The sequence below is a fragment of the Cryptotermes secundus genome, unplaced genomic scaffold (genome assembly GCF_002891405.2).
Source record: "Cryptotermes secundus unplaced genomic scaffold, Csec_1.0 scaffold58, whole genome shotgun sequence".
In the NCBI taxonomy this organism is placed as follows: Eukaryota; Metazoa; Arthropoda; class Insecta; order Blattodea; family Kalotermitidae; genus Cryptotermes; species Cryptotermes secundus.
The window spans coordinates 677138-698801 of NW_019734309.1; the positions used below are offsets into that span (position 1 = coordinate 677138).

The window sequence follows — 21664 nt, forward strand, 5'->3', positions numbered from 1 at the left end:
TCCTACAGGGAATGTACGTTAACATTCCGTAATAGTTGGCTCTACTGGAAATGAATAGTGAGAGGCACGTGGAGAAGTGATTTGAAAATATATTCAAGTTTTATATTATGATATTGAATATTTTTGCAGATATTCTTCCCAAGTGTTTGGCGTTTAATAGAGCTACTGGTAACTTCAACAAAAAACTATGTTACCAGATTCTTTTAATCCCAAATCGCCATTATGCTGGTGAGAAGAGTTATGTGTATTATAACCTTACATTTGATACAAAAGGCACCTTCTGTGTTTGTGATGAGATTAATGGTAGAATACCATGCAGCGACTATCATCTGTCTGTGTGCAAGCTCCAGAAGAAACAGCCAGTCTCTAGTATACGCTACGACATAAACTAAGGACAGAAGGGACTTTGCGTCACGTCCAAAGGCGGGTTTCTATGCGAAACGCTTTGATGTGGCAATGTCCCAAGACGGGTTTTGATACAAAATGCTTTGATCTGGTCGACTGCATATAAGAAGGGTTAGGGCTTTCAATCTTATTCATATGTGTATTATATACAACAATACAATCTGCCACAAAGTATTAAAAACTTGGGCAATGATACTAAAAAGTTTAAATCAGAGTTAAAGAATTATCTACATGCTCATTCCTTCTACTCCTTAGATGAATACTTCAATGTAAATAGAGAATGATGTAAAATTAAGTTATATTAATTTTTAAGCTAAAATTGCCTGTACTTATGTATGTAACCTTTTAACTTGTTCTGTATCCAAAGGTACTAACCTGCTTAGGATTTATAGAATGTAAATAAATTCAATTCAATTCAATACAAATATTCAAGGCATGAAAAGCAAAAGTGATGTACATTTCTAACATTTAAAGGAGTTGCAGGGGAATGATGTTATAAATCACCGTATAGTGCGTGTGTGTATATATATATATATATATACACAAGCATATAGAGTTTCAACTTGCTCACAGTAGCTCTACTTTCCAACATAACCTAATGCAAGGTGAATGTGAAGGGATTTCCTGTAGATCCTGTCATCATATGATACACTTACCACCTCCTGAATTTCCAACCACCTTACCCAAACCTCAGATGAAGAATGGAGCAGTTTTATATGCTGATCCCATGTATCTGTTGCTGAATAAGAAAGCTTTCCGTCCTTACTGAGTCTCCCTAACCTCAATCAATTTTGGATTTATTTAAAGTAAAAGTAAAGGTATCACCTTAACAGGCTGTGGAGGCCCATAGGGTTGTGAGATGTTGAGGCTCTCACATTTTCTAGACAGTTGGCTCATACATGGCGGCAAGGTTGTCAGCCTTATGTGCTGGCCATCCTTTATCCCCAGGAAGATTCCTGGTACTCATTTCTGTTAGAGGCTGAGTCGACCCAGGGCCATAGTGCGGCTGGAAGGATTAGGTCAATTGAGAAAATCCACCTTATAGGGATTCAATCACATGACCTTCCGGCTTGTAGCATGGTGCCTCAACCAACTATGCTACTACATAAAAATAAGAAAAAAAGTAAAGCTATCCTTGTAACAGACCATAAAGGCCCATAGGGTTGTGATATATCAAGGCGCCCACATTTTCTAGACCGTCGGCTCACAGATGGCGGTGAGGTTGTCAGCCCTTATGCTGAAGAAGGTTTCTGGTACTCATTTCTGTTAGAGGCTGAGTTGATTCCAGGGCCATAGTGCAGCTGGAAGGATTAGGTAAATTGAAAAAATCCCATGACCTCATCGGGATTAGAACCTGCAACCTTCTGGCTTGTAGCTTAGTGCTTCAACCAACTATGATACTGCCTGCCCCCTTGTTTAAAGTATAGTGGTAACTATATGCACTACCCACTTTAATATTAAGAAACTCAGCATTAGACAGCTGGGAAGCCAGGGAGGGCTGAGTACAGAAACAGTGCCCCATTAAAGGGCCATTTTCAACGGCAGTGAATGTGAGAAGACCCTTCAAAGGTGTGCTGTATCCTTTCAGTTACTCTTGGCTTCCCTCCAGGTCCTGTTGATTTACCCAGAGCCATTATTTTCCCCATTTATGCAGCCCTTGAAGGGCCACTCTTACCTTAGTTTGTTCGTCTCGACTTCTGCCCTGCTGGTTCATACAGCCGTTTATTTCTCACATTCACCCTGCCCTTGGAAAGTGGACCTTTGAGGGACCAGTAGTCTTTAAACAGTTATCAGTATTTTTGTTGATTTTCTCAGGGTCCCAGTCCTCTCTCTTCTGTATCTCTGTACCATTTCTTCCATGCTCAGCTTGCTCTTCTACCCTGAAGATGGAGGCAGCAGGTTCCTCCAAAATGTTAGTATGTGGTGTTGTGTACCAGATGACAGCAGTCTGTACTCAGACTGCTGTCAGGAATTGAAAGTGATAGTTCCCTGACCACACAATTTACTGTAGTAACCAAATAAGTTGAATCTCATTCAAGGAGGTACGGGTGTGCACATGCCACTGTGTTCTGAAATACTACCCATAGATACAAGGGTCGTCCCAAAGGTAACAACTGCTAGCACATGTGCTACTAACTGACTTTGCCTGGGATGCTTTTTTACCATCCTCCCTACAGTCCAGATCTGGCTCCAAGTGATTTTCACTTCTCCACACACTTGAAGCAGTTTTTTGGTGACGTGTGCATGTGTGGCAATGAAGAAGTGAAGAAGACTGTTAAAGACTGGTTCAGTGGACTGGTGGCAGACTTCTATGGTGCAGGCATACAGAAACTCACCACATGATATGACAAATGCCTATATCTTCATGGGAATTCTGTAGAAAAATTATCTAAGGTCTGTAGTAATGATGTAAAATATTTTTTTTTATTCATTTTTTTAATCACCAAACAGACTTCACTTTCTGGACAATCTACGTAGTACCCAAAGATGTTTATATTGTCACGTCATGAATCTGAAAGGGATAATTCCATTGAAATGCAGTAACAGTGGGCTGTTGCACAGGAACAGCCCAGACAACAAATGTGTTGAAAAGAAACTTTGGGTTATTGTCTTCTGTTAGGAGGATCTTTGCTGCAGAACAGAGAAACTGATGAGAATGGTAAACTACAGTAATATAATAAAAAAAAATTAAAATGAGTTGTTTCATCTCAGAATTTAAATGCAGATGAGCAGATATTGCACACTCGATACATTACACATTTACATAAACATTTTTTATGTACTTATATAAAGTGGCCCAGAATTCTGGAATCATGAGACATTACTACTGATATTCTTACCTTTAGCTTTCAAACTGGAGACATATGGTTGGAGATTTGGAGATGATGAAATGGGTGAAGGAGAAAACGATGTAAACAGACCTGTCTGTTGTGTAGATCCCCACATTCTGTTGAATGACTGGAGTTCTAATACATTCCTTAATCATCATGTCCTTAAACATTGTGTCTCCTTGATTTCACATTTTAAAATTTCTGAAATCAGGGTGCATCTTTCATTTGAAGCCTACCAAGAATTGATTTTGAAAAATGCTCTGTATGATTGAAGTGCAAGGAAATGCTTCATGTTGTGGGACAGTAAACCCAACAGTAGCAACAAAGGAGATTGCAAAATATTTCTGAGCATTTCTATCATTAAAACTTTTGTGACATGTAACAGTGCATGAAGCAGCCAGAGGCAACTCAGAGGCTGAAAATACCAAGTTGTTTTAATGTTAACTAATACTCTACAAGGAAGAGAAATCGGCTTTCAGTGCTACACATATGCTCAATGTTGCATCTTGAAACCTTTCTTAAAATCAACACTTGGAAAGGAGATGGAGGCGTCATTGGTGTTGGTAAACACTTGGTTATCATCTCAGTCTGCTGTGGCATGTGGCTACACATGGGTGTATTTTAATTCTTAAAATGAAATTTGAAACCCCAAATACAAAGTAGGTAATTTCCAATTAAAAATTTCTTCAAAACAGTTCCATCATAACACAGCATTGAAACAAATTCAAGGGCTTGTCTTACAATAGACAGTGACCTTTTTCCTGAAAACTAAATGAAGGCTGTATCTTAACAATCATTGGTGCCCTAGACTCGAGGAAATACAGCAGTTGACCATGGTTGGTCAGTGAAAACTGCCTGTTCAGGTGTCTTCACAGAAAATCATTTGTGAAGAGGCAGATTATCAACATATAGCAGTAACTCTCCTTGATTCTGGGATTTTCAGGCATTTTGTACAGTATATAGTGTGGAAAAAAAGTAATCCATTTCAGAAGATTTGAGGTTCTCATACTGGTGATAATGCCTCATAATCTGGTACATTGTACTGATGTTTTGGACAGATAGAGTAGCCTTCGAATAGAGGTTTATCACATGAGATTTGGGCTTCTCATGGCAATGCCCATCTTGAAAATGGAGACAGCCCATAGCTCATTCCTACAATCTATCACATTACAAAAAGTTAATATCAGAAGAGAGTAATCTTAATGTATTGCATTTATTTCAGCACTAAAAAGATTTTACCGAAGAACAGGCATTCTGAACAGTGATGGAAAGTTTGAAATAACTCTTGATCAACGGAAACTTAAAACACCCAAAGGTAACCCATTTATCATTAACAGCGAGCCACTGGCGCTTGCTGTTGCAGCTGAATGGGATGCCCAGAAAGAAAAAATTTGGCAGAGTTCCATGCATTTGGTATGTACTGCATGACTGATACAATCAGTGATCATAGATTACAAAGTAGGTTATGGCAAAGTTGCCCCTAAGCACCATAAAGGTAAAGCTATCCCTGTAACAGGCCATGGAGGCCCACAGGGATGTGAGATGTCAAGGTTCCCACATTTTCTAGACAGTTGGCTCACAGATGGCAGAGAGATTGTCACCCTTATGCACTGGCTGCCCTTTACCCCCAGGAATTTTCCTGGTACTCATTTCTGTTAGAGGCTGAGTCAATCCCAGGGCCAAGGATTAGGTCAATCGAAAAATTCAATGATATCAGGATTTGAACCAGTTACCTTCTGGCTTGTGGCATAGTGCCTCAGCCAATGATGCTACTGTGTGCCTTTCCTAACATTGTACCATGTTGATATATGAGAGTGTTGAAATATAGTTTGATGCATCATTAACCCTGACATTATGTGGAGGTCAATGAACAGCTTCACACTCTACCTTCTGTACCATTGGGGAAAGAGCCCACTGGACAGGAAGCTGGATGTACTTCAATGTTGCCCCTGCTGGGAATCAAACCTCAATTCCCTGTCATGCAGTCTGCAGCTAGTCACTATACCAACTGAGCTATCCCAGCTCTGTAGACTACAAAGTATAACATTAAACCGTAAGTTTATAGTAACTGAAAGGCTTTACAACAATCAGCAGGGACAGTATTTCTGAACTTTCATCTGGTATTCAAGTATGACCTATATGCTCTTCACTTTCAATGTTATGTAAATATTTGACTGTTTTTTTTATGAAATAGGGTTATGTTCATGTGACACATGCATATTTGGACTTTGCATAATTTCAGTGTTTACATACTATATGCATTCACTGTTTGCTTTCCTTTTCTTTGCAGACAGCTCTGTGCAGCACGGCCATTGACAACCCGAACAACTTAACCAAGTCTGATTTAGTTCAACATATAATGAGTTATTTGGACACGGACACTGTGCTGTTTCAGTCAAGTGTAAGAAATGGTCATAAACGGCTTTTATGATTTCAGAATTATGTTATTGTTTGAGTCAGTAAAAATAAAACAAGCTGCAAGCTGAAAACCCATCTATAGCCGTAAATATTTGGACCAAACTACTGCTGAGTAGTAACCTAGAGCATCTGGCCGTGCCATAGCTCAAGCGGTTAGTCACTGCCTTCCCACCGTGGCGGCCAGGGTTCAATCCCGGGTCTGGTCAAGTGGGATTTGTGGTGGACAAAGTGGCACTGGGGAGGGTTTTCTCCGAGTACTTTGGTTTCCCCTGCCAATCTTCATTCCGCCAAATTCTCCATCATCATAATCACCCAGGGCAGGTTACGACAGGTCAATCAGTGGCCGCTGTGCCAAGTGGACTCAGTTGGACTCCACCCCCCACTAAGCAAACCTAGAGCATTATCAGTAAACCAGTGTGATTGGTCAAGTGGAAGTAGTGCGTTAATAAACACATTTATGTCTTGGTAGTTGGACTGAGAGATGTTACCATGTACCCTTGATCAGAAACAGATCTAGGAATTAATATACATTTAAAGTGTTAAGAGAATGTAATAATGTTGGCCATGCCTTAAGAAACGCAATATTTGAAACATTCAACTAACTTCATGCAGCTGAGCCCTTCTTGAGAAGCCATCAGTTGTGCAGCTACTCAAGTACATCCCAGCATTTTATGGAACTTGAAGATTCATTACCATGTTCACAACAGCCCTCCACTGATACCTATTCTGAGCCAGATCTGTCCAATCCATACCATCCCATCCTATCTCTCTAAGATCCATTCTAATATTGTCCACCCACCTATGCCTTGGTCTTCCCTGTTCTCTTTCCTTCTGGCTTTCCCACCAATATCCTATACGTATTCCTCTTCTCCCCCATTTGTGCTACATGACCTGCCCACCTCATCCTCCTTGACTTGATCATTCTAATTACACTTGGAGAAGAGTACAAGTTATGAAGCTCCTCATTATACAGTTTTCTCCAACCTCCTGTCACTTCATTTCTCTTCAATCCAAATATTCTCAAGACCCTGTTCTCAAACACCCTAAGTCTATGTTCCACCCTTAATGTCAGAGACAAAGTCCCATCTGACCTCCTGTACTCGTGCTAAATCTAACTTATATTTTGACATTTCTTTCACAGCTGTCATGAGTGAACCAACATATACAGACCTCTTACATTCCATGTACCAAATCTCATGCCCATGAGATTTGGTAAGTGAAACATTCATAACATACTAACTCTGTCATGAACCCTTTGAAGCCAACATTTTTATGGAGAAAGATCTAGGCTATTACGAAAAGTTTAGTTTAAGTATGAGCTGCATCAGAGGAATAGCATCTTACCTCCAGCCCGATCAAACTGGTGATGCTGTGATGTTTCTTCCTAAAACAATGATGCAGTCTCTTCAACTGATATTGTGTTGGATCTTGCCTTACAATGCAAACATGAATGCTATTTGCATCACACACACTCAAAGTCACATTTTTATACATGTCCTTAGAGTTACTGGGTTATCAATTCTTTGGAATTCACATAATTTCAAATTTTGCGCATAGCTGAGACTTTATTAATATTTTTTATAGTGCACTATTTAAGACTTGCACAAAGTGCAACCATATCATATTATGCATAAAGAGGCACCACAAAAAATATAACTTACTTTTCTTAAGACATGTTCAGTAATGCAGTACTTTGTGACAGTCTGAAACATGATTACCTACATCACATCCTTCACAGTGGTAAAAATATTATATTTAAGCATCCTGTTGCACTCTACACGATAAATGATACAAACTCCGTCCTAAGTGCAAACAATATATATTTATATGTCTTTGATCTTGTTCTTTCTACACTACATGTTTCGGCCTCTATCGGCCATCATCAGGTGTATACTCTTAACGTTGCTGCCACACTGAACCCAGTCTAAAACTTAACATTTAAAAACACAATGTCATATTCTTCGTATTATCAACATCTACATCGTTGATATGTGTCTGGTATGTAGATTATGTTGCACACGTCAAACCCGATATTCTTGTAGTAGCACTCTAAAAATCTTTAGTTATGATGTTTTTAAAACCTTTTAAAATTTTTCTCTAAATTTTAAATTTAAAATTTAAAATTCTTAGGGTTACTCGCCCTATGTCTAAGTGCTGGAGCGGCTAGTTCTTGTTTTCACACTGTACAGGTGTTATTTAATGTAGTCTTCTTGTGTGGGTGCCGCTGCTTGTGTGTACTACGTGTGCTCTTAGGACGGAGTTTGTATCATTTATCGGGTAAAAATATCTTCAGATTTTGGCTTTATCAGCACACAGTCAACATCTTTGAGAGCTACTTTTGGTGAGCCAGTGATTTAAATGCTCTAGGTCAAGCTGAGAAATGTGAACTGCTTTTGATGATGACCAGTCATGACCTAATGTTGAAGGAGCTGGGTTTATATCCTATGCTGCATGAAACAAACTGTAAGTCATTCATGAAACACTCTAGCTGAATATGCCCCCCACTTAAGCTGTTAATTGTAAAGGTTATTTAGGACTCTTAGATCAACCTCATGGAAGAACAGTTTCTTTTGTCCATTTCCAAGTTATCCTGGAAATACTGTAGCCGCTGGACATCACATCACTAATGTCAACAAAACCTATGTTGCTGCCATAATTTTCAGTGCATAATGACTTTGACGCATTTCCCTCTTCGTCCACATAATGCTCTGATGCTGGGGGCTGCTACATGTTGGCAACAATCAGCAGAGTTTCTTCCCACCTGACACAAAAGTCTGCTTCAATATCTTGCATTCTGAGTAACAGTACCACAGCTGCTTATTTTCCCACTGTGTCGATCTGAAAAGGAGCTGAGATCATGAAAAGTAATTGTCCATGAATGATCCATGTCCGACAGCCTCCATTTCTATTATTAGCTTGAGTGTACCCGCTCCATATGTAGGATAACATTTTTGGCAGCAGAACCATGTCATATTTGTCATATGTATATCCCTTTCTATCACAAAGCTCACACAACTTTATTCCAAGTCATTTTCTCTTCTTCAGGGTGTACTGCTGAAATTACATTCTTCCCTTGTATTTCACAGTTATCAACTGCCAAATTTTCTGCAGGGTGAGACAATGTGGAATAATTATTTAGATAACTGAAATCCCCTCTGATTTTCCACACCCTGTTGTAATCTGGATTAGGTCTGTCTGCTGGGTATGCAGTATTTCTGAAATGAAAATGTCACATTTCATGACATTTGAACAGACTGGAGTATAGTACAACTTGTTGGCCACTAATTCTTGATGGTATCAATATTATTAGGGCTGTGGAACTATACTGTCATAATGGAATGACACCAGATGGGCTTTGGATTAGTAATTGGATTTATTAAACACTTACAGAAAGTAGTTACAGATAACTACGACAGTCTCACTGAGTTACACATTCCATAGCTACAGCACCCATAAAAGTCTTCTCGCTCTTTGCTAGCCGTTGCTTGGTAGTGGCTTCCAGTGGTGGATGTTCCCGTTCCTTTGAGTCCCCAAACTGTCCCTAGCCTCTACTACCAACTTCTCAATACTCACAACTGCCTCAACCACAACTCAAAGTCAAAAGTCAAAGTCAGAGTTACTTTATGACTGGCTGTTTACCACAATCCCCATTATATAGCCCAAGCATGGACCACACAGAAAACGTCTTCCATTATTGTGTGTTCTCGCATTGCTGGAGAAATGCGTCAACAGAGCCGTTCCCTAGCAACAGTTGTACTGTCACCTGTTTACACAGCTGTTACTTGGCAATTGGTTTACATTTCAGTATATTTCACTGATAGTAATACGTGTTTCTGAACGCACTGCTCATACTAGCAGTTTGTCCCTGTAAGAATAACAGTGAATAATACATGGGGCAATCCAAAAGTTTCCGAAATTTGAATTTTGCGCGCAAATGGTTATGAGTATATCGAAATACCACTAGGTGTCTCCTCACACATCCTTCTTGAATCAGTGTGGCAAGCAGCGCCGAGTTGAGTGGTTGGGTTTATTGTTGGTGAACGTATTTCCATTGTTGTGTTTCCGTGAGACTGCGGCTTTGCGATGGCTGACCTGAGAGAGCAGCGTGTCTGTATAAAGTTTTGTTTCAAACTCAGGAAAACCGCTGCAGAAACGCACCAAATGTTGAAGCAAGATTTTTGTGAAAACAGTTTAGGCCAGACACAAACTTACAACTGGTATAAGCGTTTTAAAAATGGCCGAACATTCACTGATGATGATGATCATTCGGGACGGCCGTCAACGGGCAAAACACTAGAAAATGTCGCAAAAGTTAGGGATCTGATTCTGGAAGATCGTAGACTGACCATCCAAGACCTCTGTAACACCTTGGGACTATGTTATGGTACATGTCAACGAATTTTGTCAGAGAAACTGAAGATGAGGATTGCGGCAGAGTTTGTGCCATGACTGCTGCAAAATGAACAGAAGCAGCATCGCTTGGAAGTCTGCAGGGAACTTCAGCAACAGCTTCAAGAGGATCCAAACTTTCTTTCGAAGGTTGTCACTGGTGATGAAAGTTGGGTTTGTGGCTACAACCCTGAAAGCAAGCAGCAATCATCGCAATGGAAGAGCCCTTCTTCACCTTGGCCAAAAAAAGCTCGACAAGTCAAGAGCAACATGAAGTCCATGTTGATCTGTTTTTTTGATACTGACAGGATTGTTCATAAGGAGTTCGTCCCTCCTGGTCAGACAGTCAATAAAGAGTTCTATCGTGATGTCCTAAGGCGTTTGAGGGAGGACATGAGGAGAAAACGTCCAGAGAAGTGGCACACGAACAACTGGGTACTCCCCATGACAACGCACGATCGCATACGGCTTACATTATGTAGGAATTTTTGGCTAAAAACAAGATGGCAGTTGTTCCCCACCCACCGTACTCGCCAGACTTAGCTCCATGTGACTTCTTTCTCTTCCCCAAGATGAAAATCAAGTTGAAGGGGTGAAGATTTTATACAGTTGAGGAAATTCAAGCGGAAACACAGACAGTACTAAACACCCTAACAAAGAAAGACTTCCAGGATGCATTTGAAAAGTGGCAGAAACGCTGGGATCCGTGTATGTGCTCCCAAGGGGACTACTTTGAAGGTGATAGTGCAGAATAAGATCTAGGTAAGATGTAATAGTTTTTATTAATATATTTCGGGAACTTTTGGATTGCACCACATAGTTTATCAGTAAACATTAGTCTGAAGCCATCAAATGATGATGAATCTCCACTGATATGAGGTGTAATATGAATCAATCCATGAATCAGGAGCAGTTATAACTGGTCATTACCTACCGGCATAAATTCTAGAAATTTATATTTGTTACTTAGTACCAATTTTATACTACATGTAACTTATGCCCAGTCTTGCATTAACTGTTCTAAGACTCTGCAGCGAGCAATGTACTGATAAAGCCTACTAGAAGGTTCTTTAATAGCGGAGTGGTATGTGAATGACTACTCATCCCACTGCCAGTCTGATAAAAGAAGCTTCAAGAATGATCTGGAAACAGAAGGTTCTAGATGTTATGTCATCTCACAGTATTTAAAGGGGTTGATCTCCACATACAGAAGTAGCACTCCATAAATCAGTGAGTGGACGTGTAGATTCAGCTGGGAGACTGATGTACATCTTCTACCGTGCTGTAATGTCGTGTTGTGAATCTTGAAGTGTGTACAAAGTGCAACTAAATTTACGAGTAACCGCTATTTGTAACTGTGTAGTGCTGTGAATAAAGAGTGCATTATTAACATCGAGCTGTGATCCAGAGACTTCTTCTTCAAGAAACCCTCTTCGTCGGAGCAAGGCCCATTAAGCCCTGGGGAGAGAATCTCATTGCTCAACCCAGAACATTATCCTCTTTCTAACCCAAACACCTTGATGTGGTTCACAGACCACATAACGGTGCCCAAGCAACTACAAAGGTGCAAAAGGACGGCTAACGTGGTGATTACGTGAAGCCCCAATAAAAGGACTGTTACACAGTGAAACCATGCACTGTAGCACTGTCTGCAGTTCTTCTCCCATGCTACTCGTATTTGTTGCAACAATGTCATCACTTTCTTCAGATAAACCGTGTAATTCATTTCTAAGTTATCTGACATATACTGTTCATCAGAATTGAAAGCTCTCTATTTTGTTTACACTGATGTTGCATGAATATTTCTCCATGGTGCTTGCAACAAAATTACTGATTTACCAAAGACCACAATGGCATCAGTGTTACATAAAAAATTCAGTTATGTGTGTCTGAAAAGAAGCAATATATGTTACACATCAAAAGGATCCAGTTTCTGTGCACCAAAATCTAAGACGTTATACCATGTCGTTTACAGCAAAACTATTACTACAGAGATGGATCAAACCAAAGTCAATAAACTCCATAATGTCAAAAAAATTAAGTCACCAGTTCATAGCTGTAGGTCTAAGAAGTAACACTGTATGATCAGTTCATGTGCACTCAAGTAAGTTATTTCTTTAGTAATATCATGCAGCTAAAATACTAACTGCTCATCCACATTAAAGCACAGACTGCACAGTTAGTAAATTAGCAGTTTGTCCTAATTATGGTTTCAGTGTGTGGTTACTAAACTAACCACGGGTACAGAAAGACTTAATTTGCATCTACAATTTATATTATATTCTGCAACTTACATGCTGTGTTACTCTTAAGTACTGTAAATCCATAGTTTGGGACACAAATGAAGCACCAAACAAAAGCCAGGGATGTAACAATGTGCTCCCTGGTCAGGGCTATGAAAGATAATGAGTATGCAGCAATGGAACTGTGACATGATGCCTGGAAGCCGGAATAGTTCATTGCTAGGCAACAACTCGGTAAACACATTCCCGTGGAAGCGAACATGTGCATGAACAGAAGAGCAGTGTTTTTCTGTGGCACCTCTGCAGCAGTGAATCATTATGCAACAATAGAGGAAGCAGTGTTTTCTCTGGGGGCCACCCAGAGGTTATATGACGAGGATCTCAAGCTGCTAGAATTAGAATTGAGAGCACCTCCAGAGTTGACATTTGGCAAAATAATTGAGAAGTACTGGCAAGAAAGGGATTAGGCTGTGCAAAGAAGACTTCATAGTGTGCTGCAGTTACAGTGACCTGTAAATACAAGTAGCACTATAATTAATTGTAGTTATGAGTTGAGTGTATAAGGTTTCAATAAATCCAATCCAAAACCCATGCATGCCCCCTAAATACTTGACAGTACATTAATGAATAGTATGGGAAAGCCAAAGACACTCAGAAAAACTTGCTCCAATGCCATTTTGTCCTTCATGAGGCTCGTGCAAAGTTGCCTGGGATAGAACCCGAGGCTCTGTGGTGAGAAGCCAGCTCCTCATTGATCTATGGCAATCATCCTGTATGATGTTCTCTCCATCTGTGTGTGTGAGAAAAATGGTTAAGAAAACACAATTGTGATATGCGGTAGAACTAGAGCATTCTGAATATTGGCAACACTGTTCCAGGAAGCAGACGAGCTGTATGAACTGCAAATACAAGAGTGGGAACCTATATTGAAATGGTTCTGCAAGCGTTATGACGTGAAACTCGAAGCTGCAAGAGACATTTCTGGCCCAACTATCAGTCACGAAACTAAAAATGTACTCACAAAGCATCTCTCATCCTTTAACTTTTGGGCAGTTCATGGTAGGTATCGCATTGCCTTTGTGTGAATGTTGAAAGTATCTGAGAACAAAATAGAACTGGATGTTCATAATAATATTAAGAAAGTCCCCACTATTCAGTCCTGAGACTAAGACTAAAGCCGTGCATTGCCCCCACACACTGTTTTTACATTAAAACCTGCACTTCAACAGGTTACAAGCTTCTGTCCAGTCTGCCAGTATGCATGCCAATTGTGAAAGGGCGCCAGGCTTTTAGTGAAGGCTGTGTCTAATGCTTTGTGAATTTTATTCAGTTTCCAGGTTCATCATACGATGAGTTACTTGTACATCTTCATTTTTGCATCTAGTAGCTTCAGTATTTTCATACTTCAGAGCCAATACTATATGATTATTATGTTGTTATAAATAGGTTTCAGTTTTGGAGTTGAAGCACTGAAGTCTGTAATTCTGACACTGTGCTGCACAGACAGGCATATCAGTGTTGAAAAGGCAGTCCTGCTGTCATGCCTGGAAGAGGAGTTCCAGGTAAATAAAACAAGGCTCAAATGTCTCTCTACTAAAAGGAGCACCAGTTCTTTATCCAGCATATAGTGGTTTCCTTGTCAGCACAATATATAAAAAGGTAAAGTTGTCCCTGTCCATAATTAATTAAGCACTATGCCATGAAGACATATGGGGGAGTGGAGGTGTATCTCCACCATTCTTGACCTTGGCACTCGATGAGTTGTCAGCTTCACACCCCAGCCACTTTACCCCTGAAGAAAGAGCCCCCAGGTACTCATTGTATAGGAGGATGGGTGGGCCCCAGAGGTGGTCTGGACACTGTAGAAAACTCTTGCCAGTGCCAGGAACTGAACCCCAGAAACCCAACCCACAGCCTGTCACTATACTGACTTAGCTATCTCAACTCCCATCACTATATAATGTGATATGTATACCTGTTGCTAGGCAACACCCATGAAATAAGCAACTATACAGCAGCTGTTGCTAAGTAATGAATCAGCAAACAAGCATGTTTCCACAGCAACAATAGAATACAGCAATAATGGAGATGTTTTCTCCACAGTGCATGTCAAGATGTTATATGCAGAACCAGTTGGCAGTTTTAGTGCCTCCCACGTGAAGGTGGGTTTGAATACCTCCACCATAGCCCTGTGAGTTGTAGATGAAAAGGAAACACAGCACCTGGGCATATAACTGGGCCACCCTGCTCCTGGGGTGCATAAATATGGGGACCTGGCCCTCAAGGCTGTGGGAGGCTTGAATGTGAGCCAGTCCCATGGGACTTGGACCTGGGAATGACCACTGATGAGAGCCAGCACCAACTGTAAATGACACAGACACATATTCTCATTAGAGAGGGTGCCCCACAGCAACAAACCCCCAACTGGTCTTGGGCCCCAGATGGGGTGCTTGACACCAAGACAGACTGGCAAACTGACTGTCAGTTGTAACACTACTCTGACTTTGAGTTGCAGTCAGAGAACTGCTGGGGTTCAGTCGTTTTCAGTTGTTGTAAGCTGTTGCTGTGAGAAGCTGGTAGCTGAGGCCAGGTACAGTTCAGAATCCCAGAGGAAAGAGAACATCCACCGTTAGAAGCTGCTACCAAGCAACAGCAGTGAAGACATGTCTTTCAATACTAATGTGTGTGTAATAGTGACCTCTAAGTGTAGTCACATGCTGTGTCAAAGTGTGCGATAAATCGAGTCATCAATCCGAAACCTGTCTACAGTCACTTCACCGCCATTTGTGAGCTGACTGTCTAGAAATCACTGTTACAGGGATAGCTTTACTTATATATACACAAACACACTCCATGGTCTGTAGTCCGCAAGTGAACTATACTGACCGAGTGACCGCCACTTGTCTGCAAAGTTAGTAAGAAGTTTTGCAGACAGAGGGTATCACGTGGTCAGCCCCCCACAGCCGTTAATCTCGGTTTTCTAGACCGGGGCCGCTATTTTCTTCAAACAGCTCCTCAATTATCCTCGTGAGGCTGAGTGGACCATGTTTCAGACCCACTTCTGAGAAAATCTGGTAGTGCCGAGAATCGAACCCGGGACCTCTGGATCTGTAGGCAGGAACTCTGACCACTAGACCACAGAGGTGATCAAATATATATATATATGCAAAAACTTTAAACAAGGAGCAACAATCAAATTAAGAAATTATATCTTTATATAAGAATAATATCAAATGGTTTCACAGTCTCATGTGCAGCACATCTTTCTATAAAACTTACTGAAAGTTATGCATTTCAGAAGTTTTACACGTCATGTACATTTTAACTTATAAAAGTTATTCACTACCCATTTTGACCAATAAGGTCATCATCAGTTGTTTTCAATTATAAATGATGAAGCTGCTGTGCTGGTTGTTACTATGTGGTTCCTTCTATGCACTTGCATATATGAAGTGGCAGGTCGTTCTGCCTGTTCTATTATCCTGTGCATCTCTCGCTATCACAATAGTGGCACATTGCTGTAGCAGTTGCAGCTATCATACATACAGGCAAGAGTACTGAGTCTATTTCTTAATGAGTTTGGGTGTTCTCTATTTTGTACATACAACAAAACAGGGAACACACAAGTCACATGTTTACAGATTGGGAAATTGTCAGACATGAACAACAAAAGTAAGCTGAGGGCTTCCAAGATGACTGCAGAGTCATACAAGCAAAAAAGATGTGTGTTGGTTATACTTTACCGTATGGGAACAGAGGAATTTAAATCCTCCAGTACTACAGGATTGGTGGCCACATTTTAACTTGGGCATGACAGTATCAGTATTGATAAAACCTTCTCGGACTATCAGCTGTGTCAGTTGGTTTATCAACTTTAGATGCTGTGCAGACTTCAGGTAGAGATATTAGTATTGACAAGTATTAAACAAGGTTTTCCCATATTCTGATTACTCTGAAGCGTTATACACATACAACCCTCAGAGTTCACTAATGTGACTTAAGGCAGGATGCATCTTCTTTCTGACGGCAGCACTGTTTAGGAATATTACTGAAGTTTATTTAAAATCAGCCCACTTGTTACACAAATTACTATTTATTCTTAAACCCTGTGCACGTTTTCCTATTAAAAAAATTAGCCTGCACGAGTTATTCATGGCACAAGGTTGGCAACATTAACACAGCAATAGTGCCCAGCCTGTTCATCATCAGGCTAGCCAAACTCATCTTAATCTTCGCAACTTGCTCCCATTTTGCGCACCCACACACAGCTGCAATCAGTATCAGCTTCAAGAAGGACTGTTGTATGGTGTTAATCATGGCAACGATGCATTAAACTCCATTTCTTATGGGAATGAGTGTACTGTCATCAGTCAGTGACACGGGCTGTTAAATCATCATTATAAAGTTACTAGATTCTATTTTCAACATATTTATGGTTGTAAGATTTGAGGTTTTCACGGCAGAGACTATGAAGAGAGCAGTCTTCTGGGATGTGGCACCGTGTAGATGTGGTGTTAACCAATGTTTCGGAGGAACATATCGCCTCCATCTTCAGCATAGAAGGAAAAATAAATGATCCGCAAGCTAATTGGACCACGAGAATCGGTACAAGCAGTCTGCTTTAGCGGTTCTCACAGTCTCTTCGCTTGCGGATTATTTATTTTTCCTTCTACGCTGAAGATGGAGGCAATATGTTCCTCCAAAAACGTCGGTTAACACCACATCTACACAGTGCCACATCTCAGAAGACTGCTTTCTTCATATTTCTGGTTGTCATATGCCAGTGGGACATCTAGACTTACACAATACCTTATTTCCATAAGGTCGCCTGAACAAGATATGGTCAGCGTGGTCCCAAGGGTAGACAGACTTTAATAATGTCTGTTTTTTCTTCCTCAGAGTGGTCACTGGGGTCGTGTTGAATGGGCTCACGACTTGAATCAGCAGGAGATGCAAGCTCGATTAGCAGCTGCAGTACTGTTCATTCAACTGAATTCTTCCTCTACATTTGTACAGTCCAAGCAACAATGTGTAGCAGCATGAATATCACATGTACACAGTTTTAAATAAATTAATTGCACTGCTGGTTTTTCTTAACTTTCACCTGTTCCACAAACTGTTGATACTGACGCTTGCTTTTACACAGCACCAGGAGAGTATGTGGTTTATAGCCCAAGCCCTTCAATTCTAAAAGACGCGACTTTGTCGTCTCAATACTATGAAACAGTATACGAGGGACCTGGAGTACATGTTGAGGGGTGTATCCTTCTGCATACACAAAATCAAATACTTCCTTCAATTTGGACACTTGAATCCTTATTATCGATGGGTATTTTGAATTTAAATATTCTACAATTTCAGTATCACATTGCAGTTGTTGAGAGAGGTATTCAACTACTGAACCCTCACCGAGAAGCTCTTTTTTCACCACTGCTCTCTGCAGTAAACTGTTGGGAAACAAATAAAAAAAAAAGTGTTATTAAGTTTCATGGTTTTTGTCATCAAAAATTACACAATAAAAATCTTACTAATTTAGTCTGCAAGAAATCCCTATCCGATGAATCTCTGGGGCAACAGTTTTTCTTACACAAAATCAGGGTTTTCACTAAATGTGCAATTACATTAAGAAAATGGGTTATAGTGCCGTGTTGTCTGATGAAAGTCAACTACCTGCTTTCACACTAGTATCTTCCTCAGCTTATTCTTTGGCCCTGAAGATGGAGGTGATATGTTCCTCCAACACATCAGTTGACTTTCAACGGACTGCGTGGCATTATATCCTATAAGACAGCACTCTACATAACCACCGCTGTGAGAAACTCAAATCCTACACATTAAGAAGCTGTTTGTCTTCTTATGACTTCCTGCATATAATTATGATAAAACAGTTTCTTTGCATAAGAATTCAAAGCAAGTGTAATACGAAATTAACTTATAAACTAATGATGTTTAGATGTAAACATTGAAAGAACATTAGCTGAGAATCAGAATAACTATGATGCCACGAGTGAGATGGTTTTGGTGTATGCTCAGTCTGTGATGTAACCTGCCAGAGACAGAGTTGTGTCGAAACGATTTCCGGCAGAGAGAAAATGTGAATACCAATTCTGTTTCAATGCCAATCGCACTAAACCAAAGTATGAGATTTAAAAGTTCTAAGGCATATTACACAAAATAAGGATTACTTACTAAATTAAAATCCACCAAGTATGTGAAATTGGCTGCACCATAGCTCAAGCAGTTAGTCGCTGGCTTTCCACCGTGGCGGCCCGGGTTCGATCCCAGGTCTGGTCAAGTGGGATTTGTGGTGGACAAAGTGGTGCTGGGGCAGGTTTTCTCTGAGTACTTCAGTTTCCCCTGCCAATCTTCATTCCACCAATTGCTCCACAATCACCCTCACCTATCATCTTGGGCTGGTACAATAGGCCAGAAGTGGCTGCAGTACAAGGGACTTAGTCCCACCCCGTTAGCAATAAAAAAAAAAGTATGTGAAAGTAAAACATGTTCAAATTGGAATCAAACTTGGGCCTGAAAATACATTTACTGTGTATGATCTGGATTACATGACAATCAGCAAGGTGATAAATGAAAAATGTCACCATTACTTGCTACCTCAATAGCTACAGGAGCGAGTTAGAGTCAGCATCATCAAATAAACAAAGTGAAAGAAACAACATAGATATGTACGACAAATATATATAAGACATTCTGCTGCACAGAAGACAGGAAAAATGTAACTTTATGACAGTACTGGCTGTTAATGATGTATGGTAACTACCGATTAACAAAATTAACCAGAAGTTTAATGTTAAAGAAATGGCTCTGATGTTGAAGGTTTCATCTGTGGTTAAGACACAGCAAACACAGGAGCACATATTACAAGAAAACGAAATATAAAAGGTCTTCGAGTCTCTGATATCATCAGCTTCTAAAAGTAGAGGCAGATAACAGAACCATTATGTACATTTGTCATAATGCCTGAAAGTAACACTGGCTCTTAAATAAGGCATGCAATTTCAGGTTATCCAGAAGATAATTACAATTGTATGAACTTAAAATTTTTGAACAATCTGTTGTGTCATAACATGACATGGCATGAAATGACTGCCAGCCTGGGACCCAGTCAGTTGTCAGTTATCAGTTAAAAGTCAAGTTCTACGTGGGAGGCTCTGACAAGAGGACCTGAACATGTGAAGCTGAAGAATCTCCACTGTTAGAAGCCTTTACCAGGGAATGGCTGGTGAACACATAGGAGGTTGGAAAAGGCTTAGCAGGTGCTGTGGTGATTTGTGGTGTGGAGATCAGCGATAGCACCGTAACTAACTGTAGTTCTGAGTTGTGTGCAGAGGTGGTCAATAAATTCATTCAGCAATCCATACTCCATCTATAGTCACAATCCCTAAATACATGACAATATTTTGTCATAGCAATTATTTGCAACTGATCTAAAATTAAATGTCAGTTTTGGACTCAGTTTGGCAGTGACCATGTTACAGTCATTCTGGGGCACTTCCCATGGTTTCCAAGACCAGTCCAGGGGATATTTTGCTTATATTAGATACAATTATTCACATTTAATTCACATTTTATATAATAATCTAATTATTTCACAGTCACAACAATACTGTCACTATACAGATACTAAAAAACAACTGAGTAGTCAGCCATGCCATGAGGTACTGGCTCAACAAGGACTGAATGGATCATGCCATATCCAAATGAATTAAGTTTTGCTCTACATGCAAACTTAATAAAATATGTACTTACTTTGAAAATATTTTATTTGAACACCGCAACATCCATGGTTTGATAGTGGCAACTCCTGCTTTCTTAGCTATGCTTAGCCGCTCTGCAGTTTTTTTTGCACTGTAACGGAATATCCACATATCGTTCAGGATGTGCAGAGGACAAACTCCTGCGTCTGAAAGTTCATTTTGTATAGTAAACAAATATGGGCTGGTGCATCTTTAAAATGTCTGTGGACATAAACTGTAATTAAAGGCAACTTTACTAAATTCATCAAAAATTATGTTGGACTTAGGGCTCTCATACCAGTGACTATGAAGAGTACTATGCTCTGGGACATGAGATCGCGTAGTCTGGCAAAGTTCAGCCATATTTCAGACAAACATCCTTCCTCTGAATCACTGGTGAAGTCCTATTGGTGCACACACTGGCAGAACCCAGAAGATAGTACTATGTATCAAAAATGTTTCAAGTACAGTGCTAACCGGTCAGTAACAGCCAAATTCATACTCATCTTCCTGAAAGGCTCCAACACAAAATTCCACCACAATCTGATAAGAGAGCTGAGTGTCCACTGAACTATATGCTTAGAAATGCCAAGGTTGTTTGCGGTGTATATGTAGTTGTACAGAAAACCCCTTCCTAATATGACTATCAAATGACCACAGGTACTTATCATGTGAAAGCCTGTTCTTCGCTCACAGAAATTCTGTACTAACTGATTAATAATGAGTCAGACTCCTCAGCTGTGGGCATGGTGGCATACAATGTGCATGAATGGTGTGACAGCCTTGGGTTTTCATTCACACAGAGCATGCCTAAGATGATTTTTAATCTGGAAATGAGTTATTTAAGGGATATCATCATATTCAGCACAAAAGCAGAACTGCCTCCACTGGACTTGTAGTAAAACAGTAATTAATACAAAAGACTATAGGAGGAATATAGCATGCCCCTCAAAAAATCTCTGTTAGGCCCCATCACACAGCTAATCCAAAATCAAATCCACACATGACATTATCAAATATTAAGGTAAAGTTATACATTAATTATTCCCAAAGTGGGGGGTGGAGTCCACCTGGGTCCACTTGGCACATCAGCCACTGATTTGCCTATTGTACCTGCCCTGGGTGATTATGATGATGGAGAATTTGGTGGAATTAAGATTGGCAGGGGAAACCGAAGTACTCGGAGAAAACCTGCCCCAGTTCCACACTGTCCACCACAAATTCCACTTGACCAGACCTGGACTTGAACCCGGGCCGCCAAAGTGGGAAGCCAGCAACTAACCACTTGAGCTATGGTGCAAGAAGTGCAGAAAAAACTTGGCTTTTGTTTGTTGATATAGTCTAAAAATTTCAAAAAGTGGAACATATACGATGGGGTACCCAAAAGAAACCTAACTAATTTTTTTGTGGGCAGAGCTTTTGTAGTACCGCATTTTGCCGCTATGAGCGCATAGAGCTAACATTCCTGAGTCGATAAGCCGATAAGCAGTTTATAGTGACAACTGTTTTGTGTGATCATCATTTTTGCAATGGCTGATTTTCATGAACAGCGTGCGGTGGTGAAATTCTGCTTTTTGCTCGGGAAAAGTGGAACAGAAACTCTTGAAATGTTAAAAACGGCGCA

At 40.3% G+C, this 21664-nt stretch overlaps 2 protein-coding genes across 2 annotated transcripts in view; one reads left to right on the forward strand and one right to left on the reverse strand.

Moving 5' to 3' along the window:
- On the forward strand, positions 1-17371 carry LOC111868396 (ATP synthase mitochondrial F1 complex assembly factor 2). The gene is made up of 6 exons (XM_023858984.2): positions 1-228; positions 4459-4649; positions 5527-5637; positions 13165-13345; positions 13733-13848; positions 17186-17371. Exons 1-6 carry the CDS (start codon positions 108-110, stop codon positions 17327-17329), a joined length of 864 nt encoding a protein of 287 aa, XP_023714752.1. The 5' UTR covers positions 1-107; the 3' UTR covers positions 17330-17371.
- Positions 17343-21664, reverse strand: part of LOC111868395 (transcription termination factor, mitochondrial) — a 12485-nt gene continuing 8163 nt past the window's right edge. The window contains exons 4-5 of the mRNA XM_023858983.2: positions 20054-20207; positions 17343-17733 (exon numbers count right to left, since the gene is read on the reverse strand). Coding sequence (XP_023714751.1) covers positions 17358-17733; positions 20054-20207 — 530 coding nt within the window. The 3' untranslated portion in view covers positions 17343-17357. The remainder of the gene's footprint in view (positions 17734-20053; positions 20208-21664) is intronic.